Here is a 23,068-nt window from a genome sequence, read left to right as displayed (position 1 = left end):
CTGCATTACAAATTTAGTAACTCAAACTCTACGAAAAAACATAAAACATAAAAAAATCAATGCGTATCGTAAAGCAAACGCATTACGATGCTGAAGAAGAATGAAATAGATAGTTAGGAGAACGCTCTCACGATTGAAAACGAAAAAATGCAAATGAACAAATTAAAATAATAAACCACAAACACACTCTCGATGTGTGAGCAACGAAAAAAAATCTCATATATGTGTTCATGAGAACATATAAGCATTAGCGATCCTTACACCAACCCGGCATCCTTAGCCATACTGTAGAAGGAAGAGTTCTTCTGCTGCAATAATTCGGCCGGTGCTGCAAATTCCACGATCTGGCCCTTATCGAGCACGATCACCTTATCCGAGTCCATGATCGTGTTGAGACGGTGAGCGATTGTCAGTACGGTGCAATCCTTGAACTCCGTACGAATGGTACGCTAGTTAGAGACAAATGAATGCGTAAACGATGTTAGGCACTTTTCATGTTTTTTCTTCCAACAGACATTTTTACCTGGATTAGGTCGTCCGTTTCTAAATCAACTGCCGCAGTTGCTTCGTCTAGAATGAGCACCTTGGTCTTTCGCAACAGCGCACGGGCCAAACATATCAACTGCCTTTGTCCAACGGACAAATTCTCTCCTCCTTCGGTAACTTCGTGATTGATTCCCGCCGTCAATCCTGCGAATAACAAGCAGAAACGCAAATCCATTTAGTGTGTTTTTGCCTAAAGTTACCATAGTAGTGGAGCTTTTTTGAACGTACCCTTCACAAACGATTTCAAATGAGCATGCTCCAGCGCTTTCCAGATTTCTTCGTCAGAGTGCGTATCGAACGGGTCTAGATTAATACGAAGCGTGCCGGAGAATAGGACAGGATCCTGGGGAATGATCGTCAGTCGGGATCTGAGCGCGTGTAAACCGAGCTGGGAAATGTCCTGTCCATCAATAACGATCGATCCCCCGGCAGACTCGATAATGCGAAACAGCGCTAGCGTGAGACTTGATTTCCCTGCTCCTGTGCGACCAACGATGCCGACCTTCTCACCGCCTTTCACCGTGAACGAGATGCCTCGAAGCACTAGCTCTAACCCTTCACGGTAGCGTACTTGAAAATCGCGGAACTCAACCTGACCTTGTTCGGGCCAGTCCCGGGGAAGCGTGCTGTTCGGAACCTCCCAGGCAGCTTCCTGCTTCGTTTCACCGTATTCCTTGATACGTTCCACCGCTACGATGTTGGTTTCGACGTCAGACGTCATGCGGACGAGCCAGTTCAGCGTTTGTGTGATCTGAAGCGCATACGAAACGGACAAACCGACCAACCCAGCGTTCATCGTTTCGCGGCCAAGCACGGCAAATAGAGCTGCGAACAGAATGATCAAGTTGCCGACCATTTCTAGCCGCACTGCGAGCCATCGGTTGGCGATAATGCTCGGGCAGTAGCACAGTTGATTTGCGTCCACCCGTTCGTCCGATTCCGTGATGAATCTAAACCAAACAAAAAAGATTCCGTATAATTTGTGAATTTGCAGAACACACGACTGACTTACCTATCTTGCACACTGTAGGCTCGGATTGTTTGTACTCCTTGGATAGTTTCACCAAAGTGGGAATAGATCGGTGAACGTGATACCGACTCCAAACGTTTTAACTGACGTGAAGTGGCTACGTAGAAGCGCTGCACACCGTAATACAAAATGCCAATCGGTACGATCACCGCGGCGAATATCGGCGTCGAAATACAGATCACTACCAGTGTTGCGACAACCTTTTATTTCAACAATCCAAATTCGATGACCAGACAAATGCATAAGAAAAGAATGTTATGTGAAGGTTAATATCGTACACTATGTGAAATCCACGTTGTTTCAACTACAAAACTACTACTGAACTACTACAACTAGGGTTATGTTCGCTTTTTCGAAACTACATTCCATTTTTAGAGTTAAATCTTGACCATAGCATATCATTTACTACCGGCTAGCATACTGAAGCAAACCCATTCGCAGATATGGATAGCCATGGCTTGGACAAAAATATTCTTCGCTTATAACGTTTTGCGGTGTAGTTAAAGGACAACAGGAAAATTAAATAACAAACAATATGTGCTGAATAGCATCTGAAAAAAAGCAATGCTTAAACAACATGTGAAGCAATAGCATATATACTATACATGATGAACTAATTGTTGCTTGTGACAATCAATGTAGCCCGTTGCTTCCGACTCTGCTGGAATAAACAATGATAAGCGCCGACGTGTATGAAAAAGACAAACATGTAGCCCGTTCAAATTTCTTTTATAATAAGCATATTTAGATTACGGTACACATAATGTATTTGCAATTAATTATTTAACATTGGATTTTACTATGTACAATAACAACACACGACACATTAGAAATGTATTACTAAAGCGTTTAAAACGAAATGCCCTTCGTTTAAAAATTAAATCGAAAGGTCGGAGAGAGTTCAAATAGCTTTTGTATATTTAAATTTAATAACAAAACAATCGTTCAAAGTTGTTAAAGATTTACAAATTAAGGAAAAACGATCAAGGTAATGAGTGAACGTAAATCAACAGCCCAAACGGTATTACAAGGAAAAATAATGTATCACATGGTTCCATGGTATAGTAACAAATTAATGAAAATAATTAAAGAAGCGAAAGAGCAGGAAGAGAGCTGCCACGTTACCTCAAAGAAGCAATAGTTTAGCTCACTGACAGTAATGGGGAGCGTGTTATCCAGAATATCGACATCCTTTGAGAACCGACCCAGAATGCGCCCGGAAGGTGTGATGTCGAAAAATGCGAGCGGTAACCGCAGCACGGCCTGCAGCAGCGTCGAATGCAGTTGCCTTGCGGCACGCCACGTGCCGAGCTGGGGTGACAAGTCGCAAAAGAATGACAATATGGCTAGAAACATAAACCAGAACGAATAACATGGAATGAATGGCGGAGCAGATGAGAGCAGAATGTATATTCTAACATGCGTCATGGAAAACGCAACAATTTCAAATATGCACAAAACTGTCCACATTCAAGCAAAGACATAAGCAACAGTGGAGGACGAAGAGGGCTACCAGGTTACCTCAAAAAAGCAATAGATTAACGCATCGACATTATCGGAGAGCGTATTATCCAGAACATCGACATCTTTTGAGAATCGACCCAGGACACGCCCGATGGGTGTAATGTCGAAAAAGGCGAGTGGCAACCGTAGCACGGCCTGCAGCAGGGTCGTGTGCAGATACCTTGCGGCACGCCACGTGCCAAGCTGGGGTGCCAGGTCACAATAGAATGATAAAATTGCTAGAAACACAAACCAAAATGGATAAGGTGAAGTACATTATAAGTTATGACGGCTAGACAGATTTAAGGATAAGATTTAGGGCAGACGTATAGAAAATACCCGACAAATTCTACCACCGAAACTGCAAAGAACAAATCATGGGCAGCTGCAGATTCTTTAGACTGAAAAGGATCTCTTTCACCCAATAAAGTTTGCCTTCCTCATACAAAAAAATTTCTGAAACAGTATATGGTGAATGTAATTTTGTCTTTTTCATCGGTTTTGCTCCTCAATAAATTATTGTCGCTTTACCTCAATACCGCAAATGATCCAATCGAGTAGTAACCCAGGTAATTTCACATCCAGCACGTCCACATCTTTCGAGAAGCGCTGCAGTATACGACCAACAGGAGTCGTATCAAAAAAATCCATCGGCAAATGCAGAACGTTTTCTAAGAGCAGCTTGTGGACCCGTACAGCTGCAGCCCAGCAACCAAGAAAAAGCGTTATGTCAAAGGCAACGCGGGCCAGACCTGCAAGGATAATGTATTTCACACTGATATCCTCTGAACTGAACACCGCACCAATGCTTCTGTGTTCAATGCGATCACGACCCGAGGTTCGTTCTAGTCCAGATGGCATGAGAGAATGTATGCTGGTTTACATATTTACAATTATGAACGTGTATTGTAGAATTGTTTCTGCACTGTTTTGTTCCCAAACGATTGAATTTACAAATTAAATATTTTGTGACAAGACAATATCATATATTTTCTCGTTATTCCTTAGGTGACCATATGAAAAACGAAAAATACTAATACGGTAATAACCAATAACTGGCAAGGAAAACTAGAAATGAAGATAATTTTCAAGGAAGTCCATGCTTTTTATCAGGCATTCCATTCGAACCAAAGAACAAATGATGATGCATTTTACTTAACAAGGATGATTGATTTATATCATAATATTCTTCTACTTTCAAACAAAACGAGGCAAAATAAATTAGTACGACAATTGTGTAGATAAGAAAAGCTTCTTTGAAGCTGGAGAATGCGAAAACTATGAGTAGATTAGGAAACTCAACAAAACCATAGCACAAAATTAAAATCGAAATCGTTCCACCGAATGAGGAACCTACAAACGACAGGGGAGCCAAACCGTGATGCGACACATACCCTAAGCACCGTCGGAATAAAGTTTTTAATGTTCATCGGTAGGCTGAAGTCGAGAGTATTGATATCGTTGGAGAACCGTGCGATGATGCGGCCCCGTGGTGTAGTATCAAAAAACATCATATCGCTCCGCAGGATGCCCGTTAACAGCCGTTGATGAAGGATAAGCGTCGCTTGGATCGACCCCATCACAAGGGTTAGGACGCTAAGGTACAAGCAAAGTACTGTACGAGTGTAGCAGAGAAAGGAAAATAGATAATAGAGCAATCTCGATGAGCATGCCGATGGTAGGAATAGGGAAGCTGATTTTTTATGAAGGATTTTTAAGTATTCGAGAGCGCTAGCGATTACGTAGAAGTATACAGTGGCGTGATTCGGAAACACGACTCATTCGCTATGATTCAACTACTAGAATTTCAGGGAAAACCACACATCAGTCATGAGATTTTTATCCTAACTGTATGTGAGAGTGTAAGTGTAATTTAAATTGTGTATGTGTTATTCTATATAATATTAGGTACACAAAGAAAAGCTACCAGCCCCGCTTAGTTTAAAAGAAGGGATGTACTTTTTACGCATTCGTTGATTAGTGTGATGTGAGCTACGACGAAGAGCAACGAAAAACGAAACACGAAAAAAATTACGTGGCAAAAAAAGTAAACATGTCCGAGACTGGAACGAAAACGATACCCCGAAAAAACAGGCACTCCAGGCGCGCAGCGTTGCCGGCAGATCGGAATCCGTCGTGTCGATATCCTTGCTGAACCGATTCAGAATTCGGCCGATTGGCGTGATGTCGAAAAAGGACGTTAACGGTGCCCCCACCACACTCCGCAACAATGTTCTGTGCAGTGTCTTGGATGCTTCCAATGCGCCAATGTAAAGGAACAGTGTCGACAGGAAGGTGCTCAACACTGATATTGGCACACGTTGCATGTGAGGCGCGGAAATGCATGCACGAATCAGTCGTTTATTTTTGAGGCAACACAAACATATACACACACATAGCAAAAAATATGAAGGATATATTAGCGAAATACAATAGTAAAACACTGCAATTTTGAGGGAGACCTACACCACACACAACACGGAAACAGTAGACTGGAACACAATCGTTGTATTGCTTAAACTGTGGGAAAACAACTTCAGTTGCGTTTAACTTTACGTATAACAACGGTAAAATTTAATAAATACTTTTTAAATTGTAATTTCCAAATGAGTTTGTAGAAAAACTTGTACCATAGCACTTCGCATGTTGCAAACGTACTTTAAACACATGATACACAATCAGACAATAATACTGTTAGATTTAGCAGAAGACAGAAGCAGTTAAATACAAGTTTCACGGTGGCATGCACAATATAAAAGCTTGATGCATAACTACAAGACAGCGCATTGGCGAACACATTACTTAAACTACATTCCTTTAAAAATATCTCTAGTAGAAGATTGACGACGGACGCATAATGTCGAAGAATATTTTTGCGAAATCTCAACGAACGTGAGCTATCATATAACAAATCCATATCATAAGCCTTTATAGTAAAAGCGCAAAAGGGATACTTCATATCTTAACCGCGTGTAATTGTTACTTGGGAAAATGCACCTTTTAGCATAGAATAAACTAAGCTACATGCATTTTTTCATTTTCAAGTGCATCAATTAAAATTTAAATGTTAAATAACTGAATTGCAGTATAATTTAGAAAATCGTTGCAAATTTGTTTCATAATTTACCACAAACAACATCATGAGGCAGGATCGCAGAACCTGCGGTAGCGTGTTGTCGAGCACGTCAACATCCTTCGAGAAACGATTCAGCACTCTTCCGAGCGGAGTCGTGTCGAACAACTCCATTGGCCAATGCATGACGTATTTCAACAGTAGCACGTGCATCTCCCTGGCGGCGGCCAACGCTCCCAACGCAAACGATAGTGAAGATGCAAAACTGGCCAGAACTGGAGACGCGTGTTGGGAGTGGTGCAAAATGCACCATAGACGGAAAAAAAATCAATGCATCAAAATCAAACTAGTAAGGCTTAAAATGTGAATATTTGTGAAAAATATGCAATGGTGCTCAACAGCATTGCAGACTGGTATTAGTTGAAGTGATAATTCGGGAAATTATTCTTAGGCTTGGCTTGGTAAAGAAACCCAGGAAAGTATTCAGAACATAATTATAATTAAGAATGGAAGGATTTGTATATGTACAAGAAAAAAGTAAGATGGATTTAAGAAAACGGATTACAATACTACCAATAGCAGTGTTACGTCTAAATACTGGGAGGATGTTATAAGAGGATTTTGATAATTTTGTGCAGTGCTAGAAATCTTTACATGTTCTAGAGCTAGAGTTGACAAAGTTTGAACCACATATGAAAGAGACTTGAAGAAAATCGCGATGCTCGTTGCTGTTTTAAGGTTTGAAGAAAGTTGTTCAATTGAATATACTCATTGTAGAAAACAAATGACTAGAACATTGAATGTACAATCGATTAAGCGTCCTTAAATGTAAGCACATTTTCTGCTATCTTTAAAACCATTATCAATAAATGTTATTACCGCAAAGAACTGTGCAAGAAATGATCGAATCAGCTGCGGTAACGTATTATCCACCGTGTCGACGTCTTTGGAGAACCGATTTAGTACGCGGCCTAATGGAGTGGTGTCATACAGGGACATCGGCCAATGAAGCACGTATCGCAGCAGCAATTCGTGCATCGTCTTGGCAGCGTACAGTGCGCCAAGTGCGAATGTTAGGGAAGCGATAAAGTTTGCCAGCACTGAAGAGCGAATTAGTATAAGGAGAAATTAGTTAACGTATTAGAAGGATAAAGAATACGGAAAGTACAGAAATAAAAAAAACATAATGGAAAAGTAACTGGGAAACAAAACTATACAGTATGCGTGTGCATGTTGTGAGAGTTATTGAATGGATTAATGTTAGTATTAATGTCTACAAAGCATTACTAATAATTAGTGTGCTATTCAATGGAACTATGTGTTAAAATGCTGATAAAAGAAAGTAAAGCGCAGAAATAGTAGAAAATTAATAGGATAGAAATCATGCCTAATGTGTATCATCTATACATTTTATCCGTGCATTTTTCAATTTGCAAAAATGAACGTAATATTGAATGCAATGATTCAGAGAGTCGTCCAACCATTATGGGACTTGAATCAATAACATAATTTCAAATGGTGCTACCGTATCGACAATGTGGAACCTTTTGCTCCATTCTATTGTAAAAAAATGAATTTGTGTGTATATGTGTGAACAGGAGGAGCCTCGGATGCTAGAACTGTAATCAATAAGATTATTTGCCATTGATCTTTCATACCTTGACCAGCTCCAAAGGCACCGTAAACACCAAGATACATATCTCGAACACTAGTATCATTCTCAGCTGATTCATCAGTGGACCAGCGTGATAACCAAAGGTTTGAGCCAATAGAGAATCCTTGGAAAATCATATTTAAAATTACAGTCGCTACTGACAGAGTTAAACCGATACTCTTGAGGTAATGCTTGTATACGTCCCATTTGACCTAAAAACGAAAATGTAAGCATTTTCAATACCTTTTTGGAGTATGTATTTGTATAGGGGTAATTACACTGCCAGTTTCAGATTTTTCCTGTTCGATCAACTTCGTTTTTGGTGCTTCCGGAGTCTTTTCAGAAGTTCTGCGGCGTAAGCTGGAGTTACTATCTGAAGAATTTTGACGTGTGAAATCTTTCACCGAGCTAAAAACGGATAAAAAAACAAATATTTACAGATGGATAATAATTCCTCTATGTTATGTGATTCATGTTATGTTCTTACCCCGTTTCCGAAGTACTTTCATTGCGTGATCGTTTGCTGTTGGTGCGCTTCAACTGATTTAGTAGTTCCTCTCCTCCAGCACTGTTTTCTAGCTGCTGCTTTATCTCATCCAAATCCTCCTCCTCTTCGTTCACCTCCTGCAGGTGCTGAATGAGGAACTCCGCGAACGACCCTTTCTTATCCATCAACTCTTGGTAGGTACCGCTTTCCGAGACTTCGCCTTCACGCAGTACGTAGATCTTGTCCGTGTTGGGCAGATAAGTGATGCCGTGCGTCACCAGTACTCGGGTCTTCTTCGCCAGCAGACCGGTAGAACCGATAACCTGCTCAAAGATGTGCTTACCTACGTGCGAATCAACCGCGCTCAGCGGATCGTCCAAGAAGTACACGTCGGCATCATTATAAACGGCCCGCGCTAGTGACACCCGCTGCTTCTGACCGCCGGACAGATTAATACCCTTTTCGCCAATCTCCGTCAAATCACCACCGGGTAACATTTCGATGTCTGGTTTCAATGCACAAGCTTCTATCACGCGATTGTACCGTCTCTGATCCATCGGCTTTCCGAAAAGGATGTTGTCCTTCAGGGTTGCGTTTTGAATCCATGCTTGCTGACTAACATATGCGATGCGGCCGAGTGTATTCACGCGTCCTGATATTTTATCCATTTCACCGAGGAATGCTGATAGCAGAGAGCTTTTACCAGAACCGACCGTGCCAACTACGGCCACTATTTGATTTTTCTCTACTCTAATGTTGATGTTCTTTAGAGTTGTTTCTTCACCCCCCCAAGAAAATACTCCATTCTCCACCAACAAGGGAGAAGCTAAAAAAACGATGCGTTGATTTAGTTTTAACGTTTTTTAATTGAATTTTCCCATTAATACTTACATTCTTTTTCATCGTGTTGTACATTGTCAGGGTCAAGCTCTTCCTGATTCAGGAAAGTGTTAATACGTTTCACAGAAACACTAGTCTGTTCGAAGCAGAAACGAAAAACGGGTGTGGTGAATCATTGTTATCTTACAAAAGCTTATCATTTCATATTTATTACGAATATTAAATCCATCTTTATTTTATTAACGTGCAAAAATATAAATACACAACATTTATTCAATAAACATGTGAGCATTTATATCAAAGACGATATTCGTAATAAAATATGAATTAGTAAACGTAAAACATAAATCAGCATGCATGTGAAACAAATATCTAACTACAAATTCAAAATGATGTTCTTTTTGAAAAATTGTGAAAATTGAAAATGATAAGTTAGTAACACAAAATAGAACATTGGTTTTCCTGTTACTGCAAAAGCTTTGTTGGCATTCTTCCTCAATCTGTTATCTATAACATGCACATACTTAACATTAAAATGTATTACTTACTTGCACCATATTAGAGATGAGCATGGGTAACATTGACAGAGGAAATCGTAGAATGTTGAAAAGCGATAGTGAAACGAAAGCAGTGCTTGCATTCAGTACGTTATTCTCATCCACCAGCACGTAGGTGGCAAAAGTGACCAACGACACCTGGTGAGACGTGACGGTTATTGGTGAATATAACGTTTCATTCGTGAAAGAGTATGAAATTGGTTGGATAGTGTTTTCGGTGGACCCACAAAAAGTCGGAAGTTTTGATTATAAAATATAGTCATGTTCGTCATACGGCGTTCGTGCGACGAATATATGTTATTATATGCATGAAAAGAGATAAATAAAAAAAACAAACGAAATAAAGAAAGAGAACAGAAGAAATAATAATTTGACGTTAATAAAACTGTCGAGGTGGAATGAAAAAATTGATGCGACACACAACCAGCCGTGTGCGGAATCGTGAATTAAACCGTAATTTGCCTGCGATGGGCTTTGCCAGGGTTATGATTGTGAGAAAAGATCAGTAGCCAGTTCGAAGGTTTAATTCGGAAAAGGTACATTAAACTAAATGGTTACTTGTATCGCGTTGACTCCAATGGTCTGAGAAAATCATTATCATCATTAGAAACAGACTATGAAAGCACAGAGCAAATTCTACGGCACACAGAACAACGAAGGTGAAAACGCCAGTAGCGATGTTACCTGTATTGCGTAAACGATAAGCACAGGTAGCAGCACAAGAGGCATTCGCAGAATATCGAACAAAGTCAGACACACGAAGGCTTTTACCGGTGTCAGAACATGCGAGTCGTCGGAAAGGACATAAGTCGCAAAGGAAATAATGGAAACCTTGGAAGAATCAATTAAAAAGCCGAGTTCAATTTGACTTTTTTTTAAACAAAAATCACAACTGGTGGTGTATAACTGGCATCACTGTAATGGATTTAAATAGAACAAATATACTTTACCAAAAACGGAGCGCACGACCAAATAAACGATGTTCCAGCGTTAAGGTATGCGGCCGATTTAAGCACCTTTACTTCCTTGTCACGAATTTTTAAAATTTGTTGTTCAAAGCTCGGTTCCCAAGCATACAATTTCAGTACCTAGAACATAGATAGTAAAATATGAGATCGAATTAAAAAGATATGTCGATAATATTGCTGATATATGGTTTCTGCATACTTTAATTCCACTGAGCACCTCGTTCATCAATTTTACACGTTCATCCTTGTTTTTCATTTGCTTGATCTGAAGAGTCTTAATCATGTTAGCAATAACACCGTTCACTGGAATGAGAATAATCATCACAGCCAATCCGGCCAACACTGATGGACCCAAAATTTGCCATAAGAAATACAGTGCAAGTCCGATCTGCAGTGGGGCACTCCAGATCATGTTGATGTAGGTTGTTAGATCCATGAAGCGCTGTGCATCCACGGCCATCAAATTAACAATTTCACCTACGGTCGATCCTTTTCTCGCGCTATTAGAGATGATGAGTGCTTTCCGATAAATTGCACTGATCAAAGCTGTACGGATACGGAGCCCGACGAAAAACATTCGATTAAAGTACTGTCCCAGCAAAAGTGTCTGCGTTCCGGCTACGACAAATAATGTAATCGCATATAGTAATCCTTTCCACATCGGTTCGTCACCGCTGACGAAATCAATAATGAGCTTTAGAATTTGAGGTGAAGCAAACGTAAGTAAATCTTGACCGAGTTTAAGAAACGATCCCAAAAGGAAAGTACCACCGAACGTCTTGATCAGTGCCGGTAGAATCGAAGCAATACTCTTGCTCTTTGTGGTTCGAAAATCAACTCGAGCCGAGTTACCCAGTTTCTTAAACGTGACGTCATTACTGGTTTCTCGCGATTGATAAGTCTTTTCCAGTGTCTTGTTCCAGTGATGGAGAAAAGCCGGCGATACTTCATTCGAAGAGTCTTCTGGTTTCATTTTCCAAAGATCTTCCACCTCTAGCGGTTTTCTGAATCCAACCCAGGCCAATCGATCGAACCAAGCAAAAAAGATGCGCGAAGGGAAGCTAGCAGACAGCTCTGGGCAATCCTTATCGGTGATTTTATACTTCGATTGGCGCGGTGGTTTGTCGATAAAAAAATTCAACAGAAACATGAGGCACGTCAACGAGAAAAATGTTATAAAGCTGATCAGCTGATATTCAGCCCACGTATCTTCCACTAGGCGTGCTTCGTGAGCTCGTATTTCAGTGCGGATCCGCGGAATGCTGCAGAGAGTCAACAAGAACCAAAACAGAAAGAGCAGTCCGGACGTTCGCATGCCGTAGTGCTTGTTGAGGTATACCAGAACACCAGCGAATATCTGTAAACATAATACGAGTAAAGGTAGTGATCACGTTTAGCACTAATTGTGAATTTAGTTTGTTACTTACGAAAGTTGCAATTTTTATAACTGGTGTATAGTAATAAACCGGTGCCGATACTCCATCGGTTGAGATTGCCTTTACGAGATCTATGATGGTGAGTACTGCCAAGGAGCCGATGAGGATCAGCTTGGATACATTAACAAAACTCCACGGTACATCTTTGTTCGCACTTTTCCTGAGGTAGAATAGTTCCAAGAGCGAGAAAACCCACAGAAACGCACACGGTGCCCAAACCAGGACGGTATGTTGGAAGCATGGCGTAAGATCCGGATCATCCGTATACCAGGTGAGATTTAAATCCTGTTGCCGGAAGAAAATAAAAAAAAAGGTCCGTTGACAATGATGTAAACAAACCGGTTTCATTGCCGCTGCTATGGAGCTTTTCATCTTTTTTCTTTTCTTCTCTTTCTGCTGTTCATCCGATCGCGAGTGCCGTGACCGCCAGAAAACTTAATGGAATTTTATTACACGAACAAATTATTTGCACTCTTGACTTAATCACAATCGTGTGAACGAATGTATCATGTACCGTATAGTATAGCACGTTTTGCGTTTTTATAAGGTTTTCGCCTATTAAACTTACCCAAAATCTGGACCCGCAGAAGTCATCCATCGGATGAGTCTCCATTTTTATTTTATGCACTCAGTGAGCGCCTTTTTGACAGCCGTCTTATTCAACAAGTAGACCGGTGCAGCTTACAATTCTGGTAATAAAGAAAATTTACAAACATTTAATACTTTTTATCAGCAAGCTTAACCTAAGATAGAATGCTTATGTTGTTCACTGATATTAGTAGAGTTTACTAAGTTTAATTATAAAAGAGGGTTAATAACCGACCTGTTTAGCCGGTATTGTGCACTGACATCTGTCAATTTTCTCACCGGGTGATATTGTCATTGTCAGTTCTGGCGTTTACACATTAAACCATTTCAATAACAAAAATTGTTGGCGTCAAGCAACAAAAAGATTTCCTACCGTAAATATCCCCAAAAAATGAGCCGATCTTCAAAAAATATTCTTCTGGATGGATCTGGACTTGAAAAGAGTCTACGAATAGTGAAGGTAAGCATAACGGTACATCGTGACATAGCAATTATTGATTTGGTATGCTTGGTGTTCGGCAGAATGAAGCTGAGGAACAACTGGAAAACTTCCTGGCACCGGTTGCGGAACTTGCCGATGATATTAGCAGTGGACGTTCAAAAGTTGTAAAACCGACCCCGGGTAAGTTAGTTGACCATAAGTGTCGTTAAATAAGCGAACGAAATGTTCCCAAAATCAACCTTCAGAAGCTACCGCTTTGCTGGAGTATATAAGGAATTTATTTATATCTGCATTAGTGCTCGCTTATAAGCTAAAATCTTCCATTAGAGTAAGTTGCAAATGAAAAAATGCTATTTAAAAGAGAAATCATTATATGTAAAGAATTGTTACATTTGTAACAGTAAAAAAACAAACCTGTTCACGCAAACAAGTTTTTGAGCATGTTTAAACATGATTGCTATGATTATACTATAGGATTATCGATTCTCAATCGAATTTTAAAATGTTGTAATGCAAAGTTATTATTTGTTAAACGAACAATATTGAAGCATGTTCATTTATCTGTTGGCTCCTTATTGATGTTATAAAATATGTTAATCGATTCTACCATACCCAAATTTGTCATTGAAAAAACAAACTAAAATAGGAAAAGCAATCTTCAGATGCTTCGGACAACAGATAACTTATCTTTGTGATACGAACAATAAGAAGACAATCACTTCCTAAGTGGCACACAGGCATATGATAGCAAGATGGACCATTTGTAGATCTGTTTGGCAAACAAAAACTAAGCGTGCCTTGTACTAGTTAGTTTGCAATAGAGTGTACCCATTCCGGAGGTCATTTAAGATCGAGCCACAAATTTTGTTAATGTACGTAAAGGTTTTGATTTCATGCTTCCTCAAAGCAACGTGTTTTATCCTAAAAAATCATTTGACCATTTAATTGTATTTGATTTAAGGACCTCGTTCATGCAATAGATTATACAATAATAATATCATATTATGAACTAACTTTAATCCGAGGGACATAGCATAGTGAAATTGCAATAATGAAACAGCGACTACTGTTTCAGGCCGTCCATTTCCTATGTTAGGGTATACAGCTGTTATCATCAATTGTGCGACAGTTGAAAACAGAGTAACAAGGAAGCTAGCACATGACGCCTCATTCATCGGTTGATAATTCTTGCCATGTTCTTATCTCATCGCACACGTCCAACCGCCATTCTGCGGCACAATTGCAAAGAGCATTGAAATCGATGAGTGTTTTTTATTATTATTATTTGTTGATGCAAATCGCAACTGCTTAAGCCATCCATGTACTACCACCATTTCCATTACCAGGCAGTAGACGTTTAATCATCGGTATCTGATGCACGATATCTGAATGATCGTTGCTACTGCCAACCGGAAGAAGCTTGGCATTTGCCATCTAAGCATGCATCGTTGTGATGCGGTTCAAAAATAATACACATACAGGGGAATAAATCTCCCCACAATCGTCGTTTCTCACAACCCAAATTAACGGGCTTGCAAGCCAAGTTAATTTTCTGCCAGTCATCTTACCGCACCTCCTCACAACCCTGCTCTTGCCTCACGTTTTGAGACATGGAGATGGAAGCTGTTGCTTCGCATGGCTTTTTCGTGCACAACGTATCTTCTTATGCTTATGAGAACAAGTTTTTGGGCATCGATCGTAGCTGCGATCAGCAACACCCGTTTGATGTACCGACCACACACACAAGAGCCAACTTGTGCGGCAGACGAAGAAGGGCGTCCTTGGAAAAACATGATGGATAAAAAAAATATATGCACACTTGTCGTAGCATCTCGTCCCATCTGGCTAATAGTCAACCTGCGTTCATGGTTTTGGGGCGACGGAACACGTTCGCCCATTAGCACATTAAATTTCGCCCCTGGGCAATTCATTTGGGCCGTGCATTGTTCATGATCCGTCGTACGTAAATTTAATAAATCACTCCCCCACCTCTTGCACTAACCTGCACGCGTTTACTTGTTACAGCGAGCACGGACAGGTCTCTGTTTATCTTTTATGTGTCGCAAATAGTGTTCGCATAGGCGGGCGTTTGGGTTCGTTGAATATGTATCCAATGCCCAGTGCTCCAGCCAAGTATATTTTGCTGATAAATCCCACCCTGTGGTATGCCGGATGATGCGATGAACGAACAATTGACAAATATTCGTTTAGAGTTTCATTTTTTCCCGGCACACCACTCGTGCCCTCTCCGTTTTTTCCTGTTTTTGATGCCGTTGCGATGAGCAATGCCAGCGGGATTAGAAACGTGTGCGAGTGCTTTAAACGGTTCGTACCATCCGAGCCAAAAGATGCTGGACGGATGAGTTTTTTAGTTGAGTTTTGTTTGCTTTTCTTCCAGCCGCGCTTTTTTATTCTTGTTTCAACCAATTCACCTTGCGCCAGTCATGCGCAAGATTCTCTGGCTCACACACTAAATGTTGTCCGAGTTGATCTTTCGGCATTTCGTAAATGTAGTTTCCAGAATAACTCACAAGAGAAAAGGCACGTTTTTTCTCGTCCTATGCTAAGCGAAAAGGTCGTCCATCCAGAGGCCAGCATATCCGCGTTCGAATTACAATCAGTCTTTGCATCTCACGATGTGGTCATCTAGAGATAATTGTTTCGCAAACCGAACAACTGGACGATTGAAGTCGAAAGACGACGCTAACAGTAGATATTGCAGATTCAATCAACCATGCATCGGCGATTAACGACGGGAAGAGGATTGGCATCACTCTTTCGGGGTGGTTGGTGGGGCAATCTATTTCGATTAGTTGGCCGCCGTGTCACTAATAATTCATGCCTTGCTTGTAGGGCAGTTTGTGTATGTCAATCGAAAAGACAGCGAGACCGCCTGTTAACTTGTGCTAGTTTAGCTGCTCAATAACGTTGGTTGGTTCCGCATTTGTTAGGTAGCCGCAGGGAATTAGATCGGTCCTTAACAGAAAGCAGGGATTCGTCAGTATAAACAGCGATCGATGTTGCACAATGCCCATATTGGAGGGCATCGTAGAAGAGCCACATTGAACCAAATCGCTCCCACTCATGGGAATTATTCGACTTAAATATAATGCACCCTATCACACAAGAGGACACAACATAGATTGGCGGTTGACAACCGCCACCCTCGAACGGTCGTGGTGGCTCATTGTCGGTTCCGTTGAACGTAGAGAGGCATAGTTTGCCTCAGGTTCATTGACACGCGCACGTGTTACTTTAGGGTAACGCGGCAACAGCACAGCGCATACACTTTGCACTCGCACGGCATGACTTGATTTTAATACGCATATTAAGTCCCTTAAAAAGCACATGAAGCACATGGAGATGGTTGTAATCATAGAAACATTACCGTTGAGCCAATTGTTTTATGAATTGATATTTCGTTTACTGGTTGTTAAATAGATCGCAGCTGGGAACGCATTGTTTAACGACAAGGACAATACTTGGATTCACCAATTTGCTGATAAGCTAGCACTACGAGGTAGCTGATATACCACCGTGTGACGTGGGAGCGTACTACTTACAGCTGAGCGTGATAAACCTATTTGGTTTGCCTGTCCTCAAACTTTCCTCCCGACCACGCGGCAGTGCTAACCGAGATCACAGATGGAGTTCTTTTTTTGTCTTCCTGCGGACGGGTTCGCGTGCGCCCGTTTGGCGCGATTGCTCACAATCGACTGAATGGAAGCCACGCGTTTGGATCAAGTCGGGTTGTGATCGTTTTTCCCCGGGAGTTCGTCTCGACCCGAGGTGGGGCCACTGTTGGTGTACTATGTACTTTGCCGGTTGCACTAACACATGCCATGCCATGCTGCCGGGCGCTTCATACATAACAAATGATTTTCCCCACTTGAAAACACCCCCTAAAATTAGGCTCCTTGCGGAACAATGTGTGTCCCTTTTCTCGCGCCCAATTTGAATCATTATGGTTGAAATGTAATATTTTGGGATGGAAAAACGTGGTCAAAAAGCCCCATGCCTGCCGAGGACAGTACATTAGTCAGAAGAGAAGCATTTTCTTTGTGTTTCCAACGATTCAACAGTGGTGGGGAATTAGTATAGTGGACTCTGGGCTCATGTTACATGGAGAGGAATGGATGACACCCGGTGTACTATGGCTTCATCGTTGGAAGTGTTCTCACTCGGTTGGGTCGCGCTTATCTTGCATGTTAACCGGTCGCGCGGGTTTGTGTCGTTCCCACCGTTTATTTCGAGCATGGCCGATAACGTCATCGTTGCAAGCGAAGGATAACGTCATAGAGCGCGGCGAGTGGCCTGAACGATGATGAGGAAAATTTTGCCCAGTCACTCTGTCGTCGATTGTTTTCTGTATGTTTGCAGAAGATTTCTGATTTTTTTTAATGTTGTTTCATGTGCGTGGGCATTTCGATTTGTGGGTTTCGTTTTCTTTTCACCGGTTGTACGGAACGGAAACCACCTGCTTGTATGATTGATTAGTCTTTTTTGATGGAGCGAGATACCATCTTTACCGGTTCTATTAACCTGCACCTTGCCCATCGGAAGGTGGCGACAATCGTTACTCTCTAATATAGAGTAATTTGAGGAACGGATTGAAACTGATCGATAGCCCATGCTCTTCTCGAAGGTTCTACATGCTTTAAGTGAATAAACGATTACTTCCCAGACAGTCACGGTCGTGTAATTCGCAATTGTTTTTCTCGTGTTAAAGGCATTTGCATAAAAGCATTCAAAAAAGGAACGAAGGAAAAGTTTTTCATCAACCTGTGCCAAACGGACTGCATTCCACCACCTCGCGATATTACCGAGGATGAGCTGATCCAGCTGCTGAATGATGGGGATCCGAACGGGTTCCGAGTTCCGATGAGCATAATGCAGCCTCGCGATGTTCTTGACAAGTCCAGCCAGAACTGCCAGGTGTGCGATATCGCTATAAATTCAACATTTTTCGAAAGGATCGATACCGAGGGCGGTTTAATGCGCGAATTTCTGATCAGCGTGCTATTCGATGGTGTGGAAAATAAATACAGCATCGCGCTGGACGAGAGCAACTTTCGCATACTAAAGAACAAAAAGGTGATGGGTAAGCTCATGCCGCACAATATTCAGAATCGAGACGTGAAGCAGGTGCTCGAAAGCTATCCAAATCCGACGGAGGCAGATCGTGCACTCTTGCATGAGCTGAACAACCCAAGACCGGTTGGGGCAATGGGAAAGAAACCGCTCATTGAAGAGATCGACGCGGGGTCACTGAAAACGGCAAAGAATGAAACAAATAGCACGCGTTCTGCAGGACCAGCCAATAGTAGCGAGGCTTATGTACCTGATCCAACGAAGTTAGCGATATCGCAAGCTGCATCGAAGAAGCCTGAGAGCAAATTGTTCCGTGAACCACCCTCTGGAAGGGCAAAACGATTGATCGGCGAGTTCCATCTACCAGAATGTGTAAGTAGCGCCTACAGGTGCAATCGATTGTCATGTTCTAATGTGCAATACATTGTACGAAATGTCGCACTTACATTGGCTTTGCCCGTTTATTTTCCCTAACAGGTTTCTTCGAGCGAAATCACCTTGAACGTTGGCGAAGATCGAATATTGCTGGAAGCGCGTAAGAAAGGCTATCTGTTGGATATCTTCGTGGACTATCGAATCGATGAGACGCAAGTTGAGGCCGAATTCGATACATCAACCAAAATCCTGCAAGTGACGATGCCAGTATTGGCGGCTTAATGGAGAAATGGAAAATATTATGATTCAAAATATTAACTCCTCCCGAAAGATATATTCAACCGATGGAGTTCCTTTCAAAGATTCATACAAGTCAGTGTTGGTTTGCGGTATTTACATTTTCTTCTAACAGGTACGTGATATCCATAACCATAAATAAAATAGACCGTGAAGCCTTTTCGTTATAAGTTAGTGAAGCGTTCTTAATTTTTGGTCTCTTTACATTTGCTTCGAGCTTCGCCTCTCGTAAAAAATGTATCCTATTCACAACACGAAATATCCTGAAATGTTTCACGCGTTCAGATAGTTTGTCCCGTACTGGGGTTTCAGTGGTCCTCGTTCCTCATTTTCATTCAAATAGTCCTCGTACTGGCCGTTCTTGTGCAAATGAAGCAGTTCTCGTTTCGGGCGCATGATACCCTTCACATCACTCAGGCTGATGTCCATCTCGCGGAAGGCGTTCAGTAGTATGACGGCAACGATCACGACGAAAAACCCGCACAAATCACCGATGATATCTTCGGCGCGCATGTGTCGCCACTCCTTGAACAGGATTGCCGACGCGGTAATGACCAGCGTCGTAAAGATGACGTAGTAGATCGGTGTCACAATGCTCGTGTTAAAGATGTCTAGCGCCTTGTTGAGATAGTTCACCTGCACGCCAACGAACACGACCGTGATAATGATAAGGAAGTACGGCAGCCACATGCCGAAATCATTCGACTTGCCCGACAGGGTGTCGCGCAGGGCGAGTCCCAGTGCCTTGCAGGACATCACCGTAAGGCTGCCAATGGCAGAACACAGAAGAATGTACACGGCGACGTGCTTGTGGCCATACCGCGGACCGCAACAGCATCCGATGAACAGCGACAGCGAGAGTATCAGCACGACATACGTGATGAAGGTGGTATCCTGCAGCATGTCCATCAGCAAGTTTAGATCCTCCACTTCGCCTTCTTTCGGGGAATGTATAACGATAATCGTCGATCCAACGATGCACAGGAAGCAGCCGAGTTTCCCTAGTAAGTTTAACCGTTCCTTGAGGAACTTGGACGCTAAGACTGCGGCCACTATCACGCTTAGGGCTCCAAGCGGCGTCACAAGGGAAGCTGGTGCAAACGCATACGCGGCGAAGTTTGCCGCTTCACCGACACCCACTAGAAGCAGCAAGAAAAAGGAGAACAAAACAAATATTCTTAATAAATGGCATGCGATCGGGATTAGCGGGTGAGCGCTTATATTTCTATCGTTCCTTTGTGATGCCGCCTTATCAAATCCATAGGAATCTCTCATTGCATGCATGTGATGCATGCGAGAGATGAATATTCTTGTCATTAGTCATAGAGGAAAGAAAAACAAACAACATTCTGGTTACTTACTACAGATAAGGCCGGCCCACCAAATCCAATCGCGTAGGTAGCCATATCCCCCGGCACTAGCACGCACCGAACCTACGCGAGAAAGGCGCAAGAGGCCTATTTTCTTTATAATAAAGCTCGATCCGATGAAAATACTACTCGAAAGGGCTAACGCAAGTCCGATGTAAAAATCGCGCTCCATATACAGGTCGTCGATGGAAGGTGGGGCTTTTTGCGGCATACCCGCTTGTCTGGGCGAAGACATGTTCAAGGCGCTCGAATCGTTTTTCCGGATGATTTGTTTTTGTATTGTAGCTGCGTTACTCTCTTTCCGTCGTTGTTTGACCGACGAAAAATTACATATATTTCACAATCTACAGCACATGTTTGCCTTTACACTAAATAATTTTTAACTTCACAAACACGTGTGAGTGTTCATACGCGTTGGAATAGGCAACACGACCTGGTTAATGGAATATTTGATTGATTAATTGAAAACCGAGTTGAGACATCACCAAATTCTTCCGCAAGATTGTTTTGTTTATGACTGGTGAACTCCCAGTGAAAAATCTGTAACAATATTCACTTCGCGCATTTGGGTGGAAAAGCTATACCACTAGAACAAAATTCTAATAATATATAATTATTCAGACAAGTTCCAATAGTGAAACAAATATAATAAAAATTTACAAGTTTTAATATTCACATCAGGTATAAGCTTTCATTACGACTACTTTTACATTTTATATAAAATCATGCTGGAACCGGTGCGAGACGTAAATGCCATCCGACCTACCGCAATTGACGTTTGTTTTGTGAGTACAATATTGTTTTGGTTACTATCATCGATAGAGAAGTGTTTTATCTGGAAGAGTGTAATTAATGTGAATATTATTTAGTGCTTCCAAGGTATTCACTCAATCATTCTCAAATGATTCAATAGATGTTATGTTTTGTTATTTCTTGTTTGTAGTTTGTTTGCATTCCACCGAGCTTTGTTCCAGTGGTCTGTGATGCTCTAGTGAAGCCGATCGTTTCTGTGGGTTTTATAACCTTGTGTAGTGAAGAAGAATTATTTCCATTTCACAATAAAGCCTTTGTGCGTGAAGAAAGCTTTACACAAATCCCACCGAGAAATACAAGTTAGATCGAAGATTATTGATTGAACAGCATCGAAATGAGTGCAGAAGAAGGTAAGCTATAAGGCAGCATTGATTTAAATGATTCATCTAATATATATGTCGTTCACACGCCCTCGCTTCTTAGGCAATTCTCGAGCGGATTCTCCCACGGTAGAAGAGGAACGTCCGCCGGGGGCTGGAGAGGTGGCCGAGCATGAGATCGTAAAAATGGAGGACGTAATTACTATCGATCCGGAAACTACGGAGGTCGATTTGAATCACGGACGTATCGGCAAGATCGAGAATCTCGAACCTCTAACCAAACTTGAACGGTAGGCGTGAAATTCACATCACTTAATGAATCATCCGCTTAATGACGCATGCTCATCGTTTCAGTCTATATTTGCGGTGGAATTTGATAAAGAAAATTGAAAACCTAGATCATCTCACTGCACTGATCGAGCTGGAGCTGTATGACAATCAAATAACGGAGCTGGAAAATCTGGACCAACTTGTCAATTTGGAGTAAGCTAACGCGTGTTGAGATATTTGCAGAAAGAGCATAATTTATTACACTTTTACACTTACACCTTTTACACTTTTACAGAATGCTAGACGTGAGCTTTAATCGACTCCATCAAATTAAGAACCTTTCCACACTGACAAACTTAAGAAAGCTATTTCTTTGCGCTAATCGCATAACTTTGATTGAAAATTTGGGTCATTTAACCAATCTCACCATGCTCGAGCTGGGCGATAACAAAATCCGGGTATTTATACATTACCCCTTGAAAATAGGATCTCTTTATAACAATCGTTTTGTTCTTACAGAAAATCGAAAATCTGGAGAATCTCTCCAACCTCACTCATCTGTATCTGGGCAAGAACAAGATAACAAAAATTGAAAATCTGGATAAGCTGACCAAGCTGGAATGCCTGAGCTTGCAGTGCAACAGGTTAACTAAGATCGAAAACTTGGATCAGCTGACCAATCTAACCGAGTTGTACCTGTCGGAAAACGGCATAGAAACGATCGAAAATTTGAATCAAAACAGGCTAGTTGAAACGTTAGACCTGGCGAAGAATCGGGTAAAGGCCATCGAGAACATCGATCATCTGGAGGTATTGGAGGAGTTTTGGGTAAGGGCAACCTCATATTAGTTACTTATGTGTAGGATGTGCAGTAAAGCGCGAACTTTTGATTTCATTTTCAGATGAATGACAACGGCGTCTCTGAGTGGAGCAGCGTGGAAAAGCTGGCAAGCAACAAACGCTTAGCTACCGTTTATTTGGAGCGCAATCCAGTGGCCAGTGATGTTAATTATCGCCGAAAACTGAAGCTAGCTGTGCCTTGGTTGCAGAAGATCGATGCTACGCTCTGTCGTTAGATTGTGATGTTTTTTATCGATCAAATACATCTAAGATGCGTTGTGGGTAATACGAAATGCATTTTGTGAAGCGGTCATTCATCTGTAGTTGTATAGAATACAGTCTTTATTGCTAGTTTAAGGTAAAATAGGAATGTGTAGTAATCGAACAGCATCCAATGAGTCACAAAACATGTTGCTTTAAAATATTGCTAGTAAATATTACTCCTTTGTATTGGCGCACAAGTCTAAATGAAAATACCTCTCATTGGCTATTGCATTGGCAAATATGTATTTTAGTTAAATAATACGAAAGGCAACTCCTATAAAGCAGCAAAATATTGATAGTAAAG

General features: G+C 41.5%; 4 protein-coding genes across 4 annotated transcripts; 2 read left to right on the top strand and 2 right to left on the bottom strand.

The window, feature by feature from the left end:
- Nucleotides 1-257: 257 nt before the first annotated feature.
- LOC128722521 (multidrug resistance-associated protein 1) lies at nucleotides 258-12,707 on the bottom strand. Its single transcript, XM_053816190.1, has 14 exons — nucleotides 12,663-12,707; nucleotides 12,086-12,379; nucleotides 10,858-12,015; nucleotides 10,641-10,778; nucleotides 9,682-9,828; nucleotides 9,185-9,269; nucleotides 8,294-9,119; nucleotides 8,085-8,214; nucleotides 7,811-8,018; nucleotides 5,161-5,384; nucleotides 1,559-1,776; nucleotides 775-1,496; nucleotides 524-690; nucleotides 258-449 (listed from the first exon to the last, which is right to left on the bottom strand). Exons 1-14 carry the CDS (start codon nucleotides 12,705-12,707, stop codon nucleotides 258-260), a joined length of 4,554 nt encoding a protein of 1,517 aa, XP_053672165.1.
- Nucleotides 12,708-13,073: 366 nt separating this feature from the next.
- Nucleotides 13,074-18,879, top strand: LOC128722523 (PIH1 domain-containing protein 1). The gene is made up of 4 exons (XM_053816192.1): nucleotides 13,074-13,142; nucleotides 13,205-13,304; nucleotides 17,854-18,587; nucleotides 18,693-18,879. The coding sequence occupies exons 1-4, from the start codon at nucleotides 13,074-13,076 to the stop codon at nucleotides 18,870-18,872; spliced, it is 1,083 nt and encodes a 360-aa protein (XP_053672167.1). The 3' UTR covers nucleotides 18,873-18,879.
- Nucleotides 18,880-19,025: 146 nt separating this feature from the next.
- LOC128722522 (magnesium transporter NIPA2) lies at nucleotides 19,026-20,625 on the bottom strand. Its single transcript, XM_053816191.1, has 2 exons — nucleotides 20,249-20,625; nucleotides 19,026-20,026 (listed from the first exon to the last, which is right to left on the bottom strand). Exons 1-2 carry the CDS (start codon nucleotides 20,490-20,492, stop codon nucleotides 19,161-19,163), a joined length of 1,110 nt encoding a protein of 369 aa, XP_053672166.1. The 5' UTR covers nucleotides 20,493-20,625; the 3' UTR covers nucleotides 19,026-19,160.
- Nucleotides 20,626-21,404: 779 nt separating this feature from the next.
- Nucleotides 21,405-23,068, top strand: LOC128723768 (protein phosphatase 1 regulatory subunit 7). Its single transcript, XM_053817533.1, has 6 exons — nucleotides 21,405-21,420; nucleotides 21,494-21,680; nucleotides 21,745-21,873; nucleotides 21,956-22,118; nucleotides 22,180-22,488; nucleotides 22,563-23,068. The coding sequence occupies exons 1-6, from the start codon at nucleotides 21,405-21,407 to the stop codon at nucleotides 22,734-22,736; spliced, it is 978 nt and encodes a 325-aa protein (XP_053673508.1). The 3' UTR covers nucleotides 22,737-23,068.

This window comes from Anopheles nili, chromosome 3 (assembly GCF_943737925.1).
Source record: "Anopheles nili chromosome 3, idAnoNiliSN_F5_01, whole genome shotgun sequence".
Classification (NCBI taxonomy): domain Eukaryota; kingdom Metazoa; phylum Arthropoda; class Insecta; order Diptera; family Culicidae; genus Anopheles; species Anopheles nili.
The sequence above is the reverse complement of the archived record's forward strand: the minus strand, read 5'-3'. Positions and strand labels throughout refer to the sequence as shown.

Bases quoted from the DNA above. Each gene is read 5' to 3' on its own strand.
- LOC128722521 (XM_053816190.1), bottom strand. From the start codon at position 12,707: ATGGAGACTCATCCGATGGATGACTTCTGCGGGTCCAGATTTTGG. The intron at 12,380-12,662 runs GTAAGTTTAATA...TTCCGGCAACAG, and splicing joins TCTGCGGGTCCAGATTTTGG to GATTTAAATCTCACCTGGTA. The intron at 12,016-12,085 runs GTAAGTAACAAA...TTATGTTTACAG, and splicing joins TTATAAAAATTGCAACTTTC to ATATTCGCTGGTGTTCTGGT.
- LOC128722523 (XM_053816192.1), top strand. From the start codon at position 13,074: ATGAGCCGATCTTCAAAAAATATTCTTCTGGATGGATCTGGACTTGAA. The intron at 13,143-13,204 runs GTAAGCATAACG...GGTGTTCGGCAG, and splicing joins AGAGTCTACGAATAGTGAAG to AATGAAGCTGAGGAACAACT. The intron at 18,588-18,692 runs GTAAGTAGCGCC...TTTCCCTAACAG, and splicing joins AGTTCCATCTACCAGAATGT to GTTTCTTCGAGCGAAATCAC.
- LOC128722522 (XM_053816191.1), bottom strand. From the start codon at position 20,492: ATGTCTTCGCCCAGACAAGCGGGTATGCCGCAAAAAGCCCCACCTTCC. The intron at 20,027-20,248 runs GTAAGTAACCAG...TGCTGCTTCTAG, and splicing joins GTGGGCCGGCCTTATCTGTA to TGGGTGTCGGTGAAGCGGCA.
- LOC128723768 (XM_053817533.1), top strand. The intron at 21,874-21,955 runs GTAAGCTAACGC...ACACTTTTACAG, and splicing joins GACCAACTTGTCAATTTGGA to AATGCTAGACGTGAGCTTTA. The intron at 22,489-22,562 runs GTAAGGGCAACC...TTTCATTTTCAG, and splicing joins AGGTATTGGAGGAGTTTTGG to ATGAATGACAACGGCGTCTC.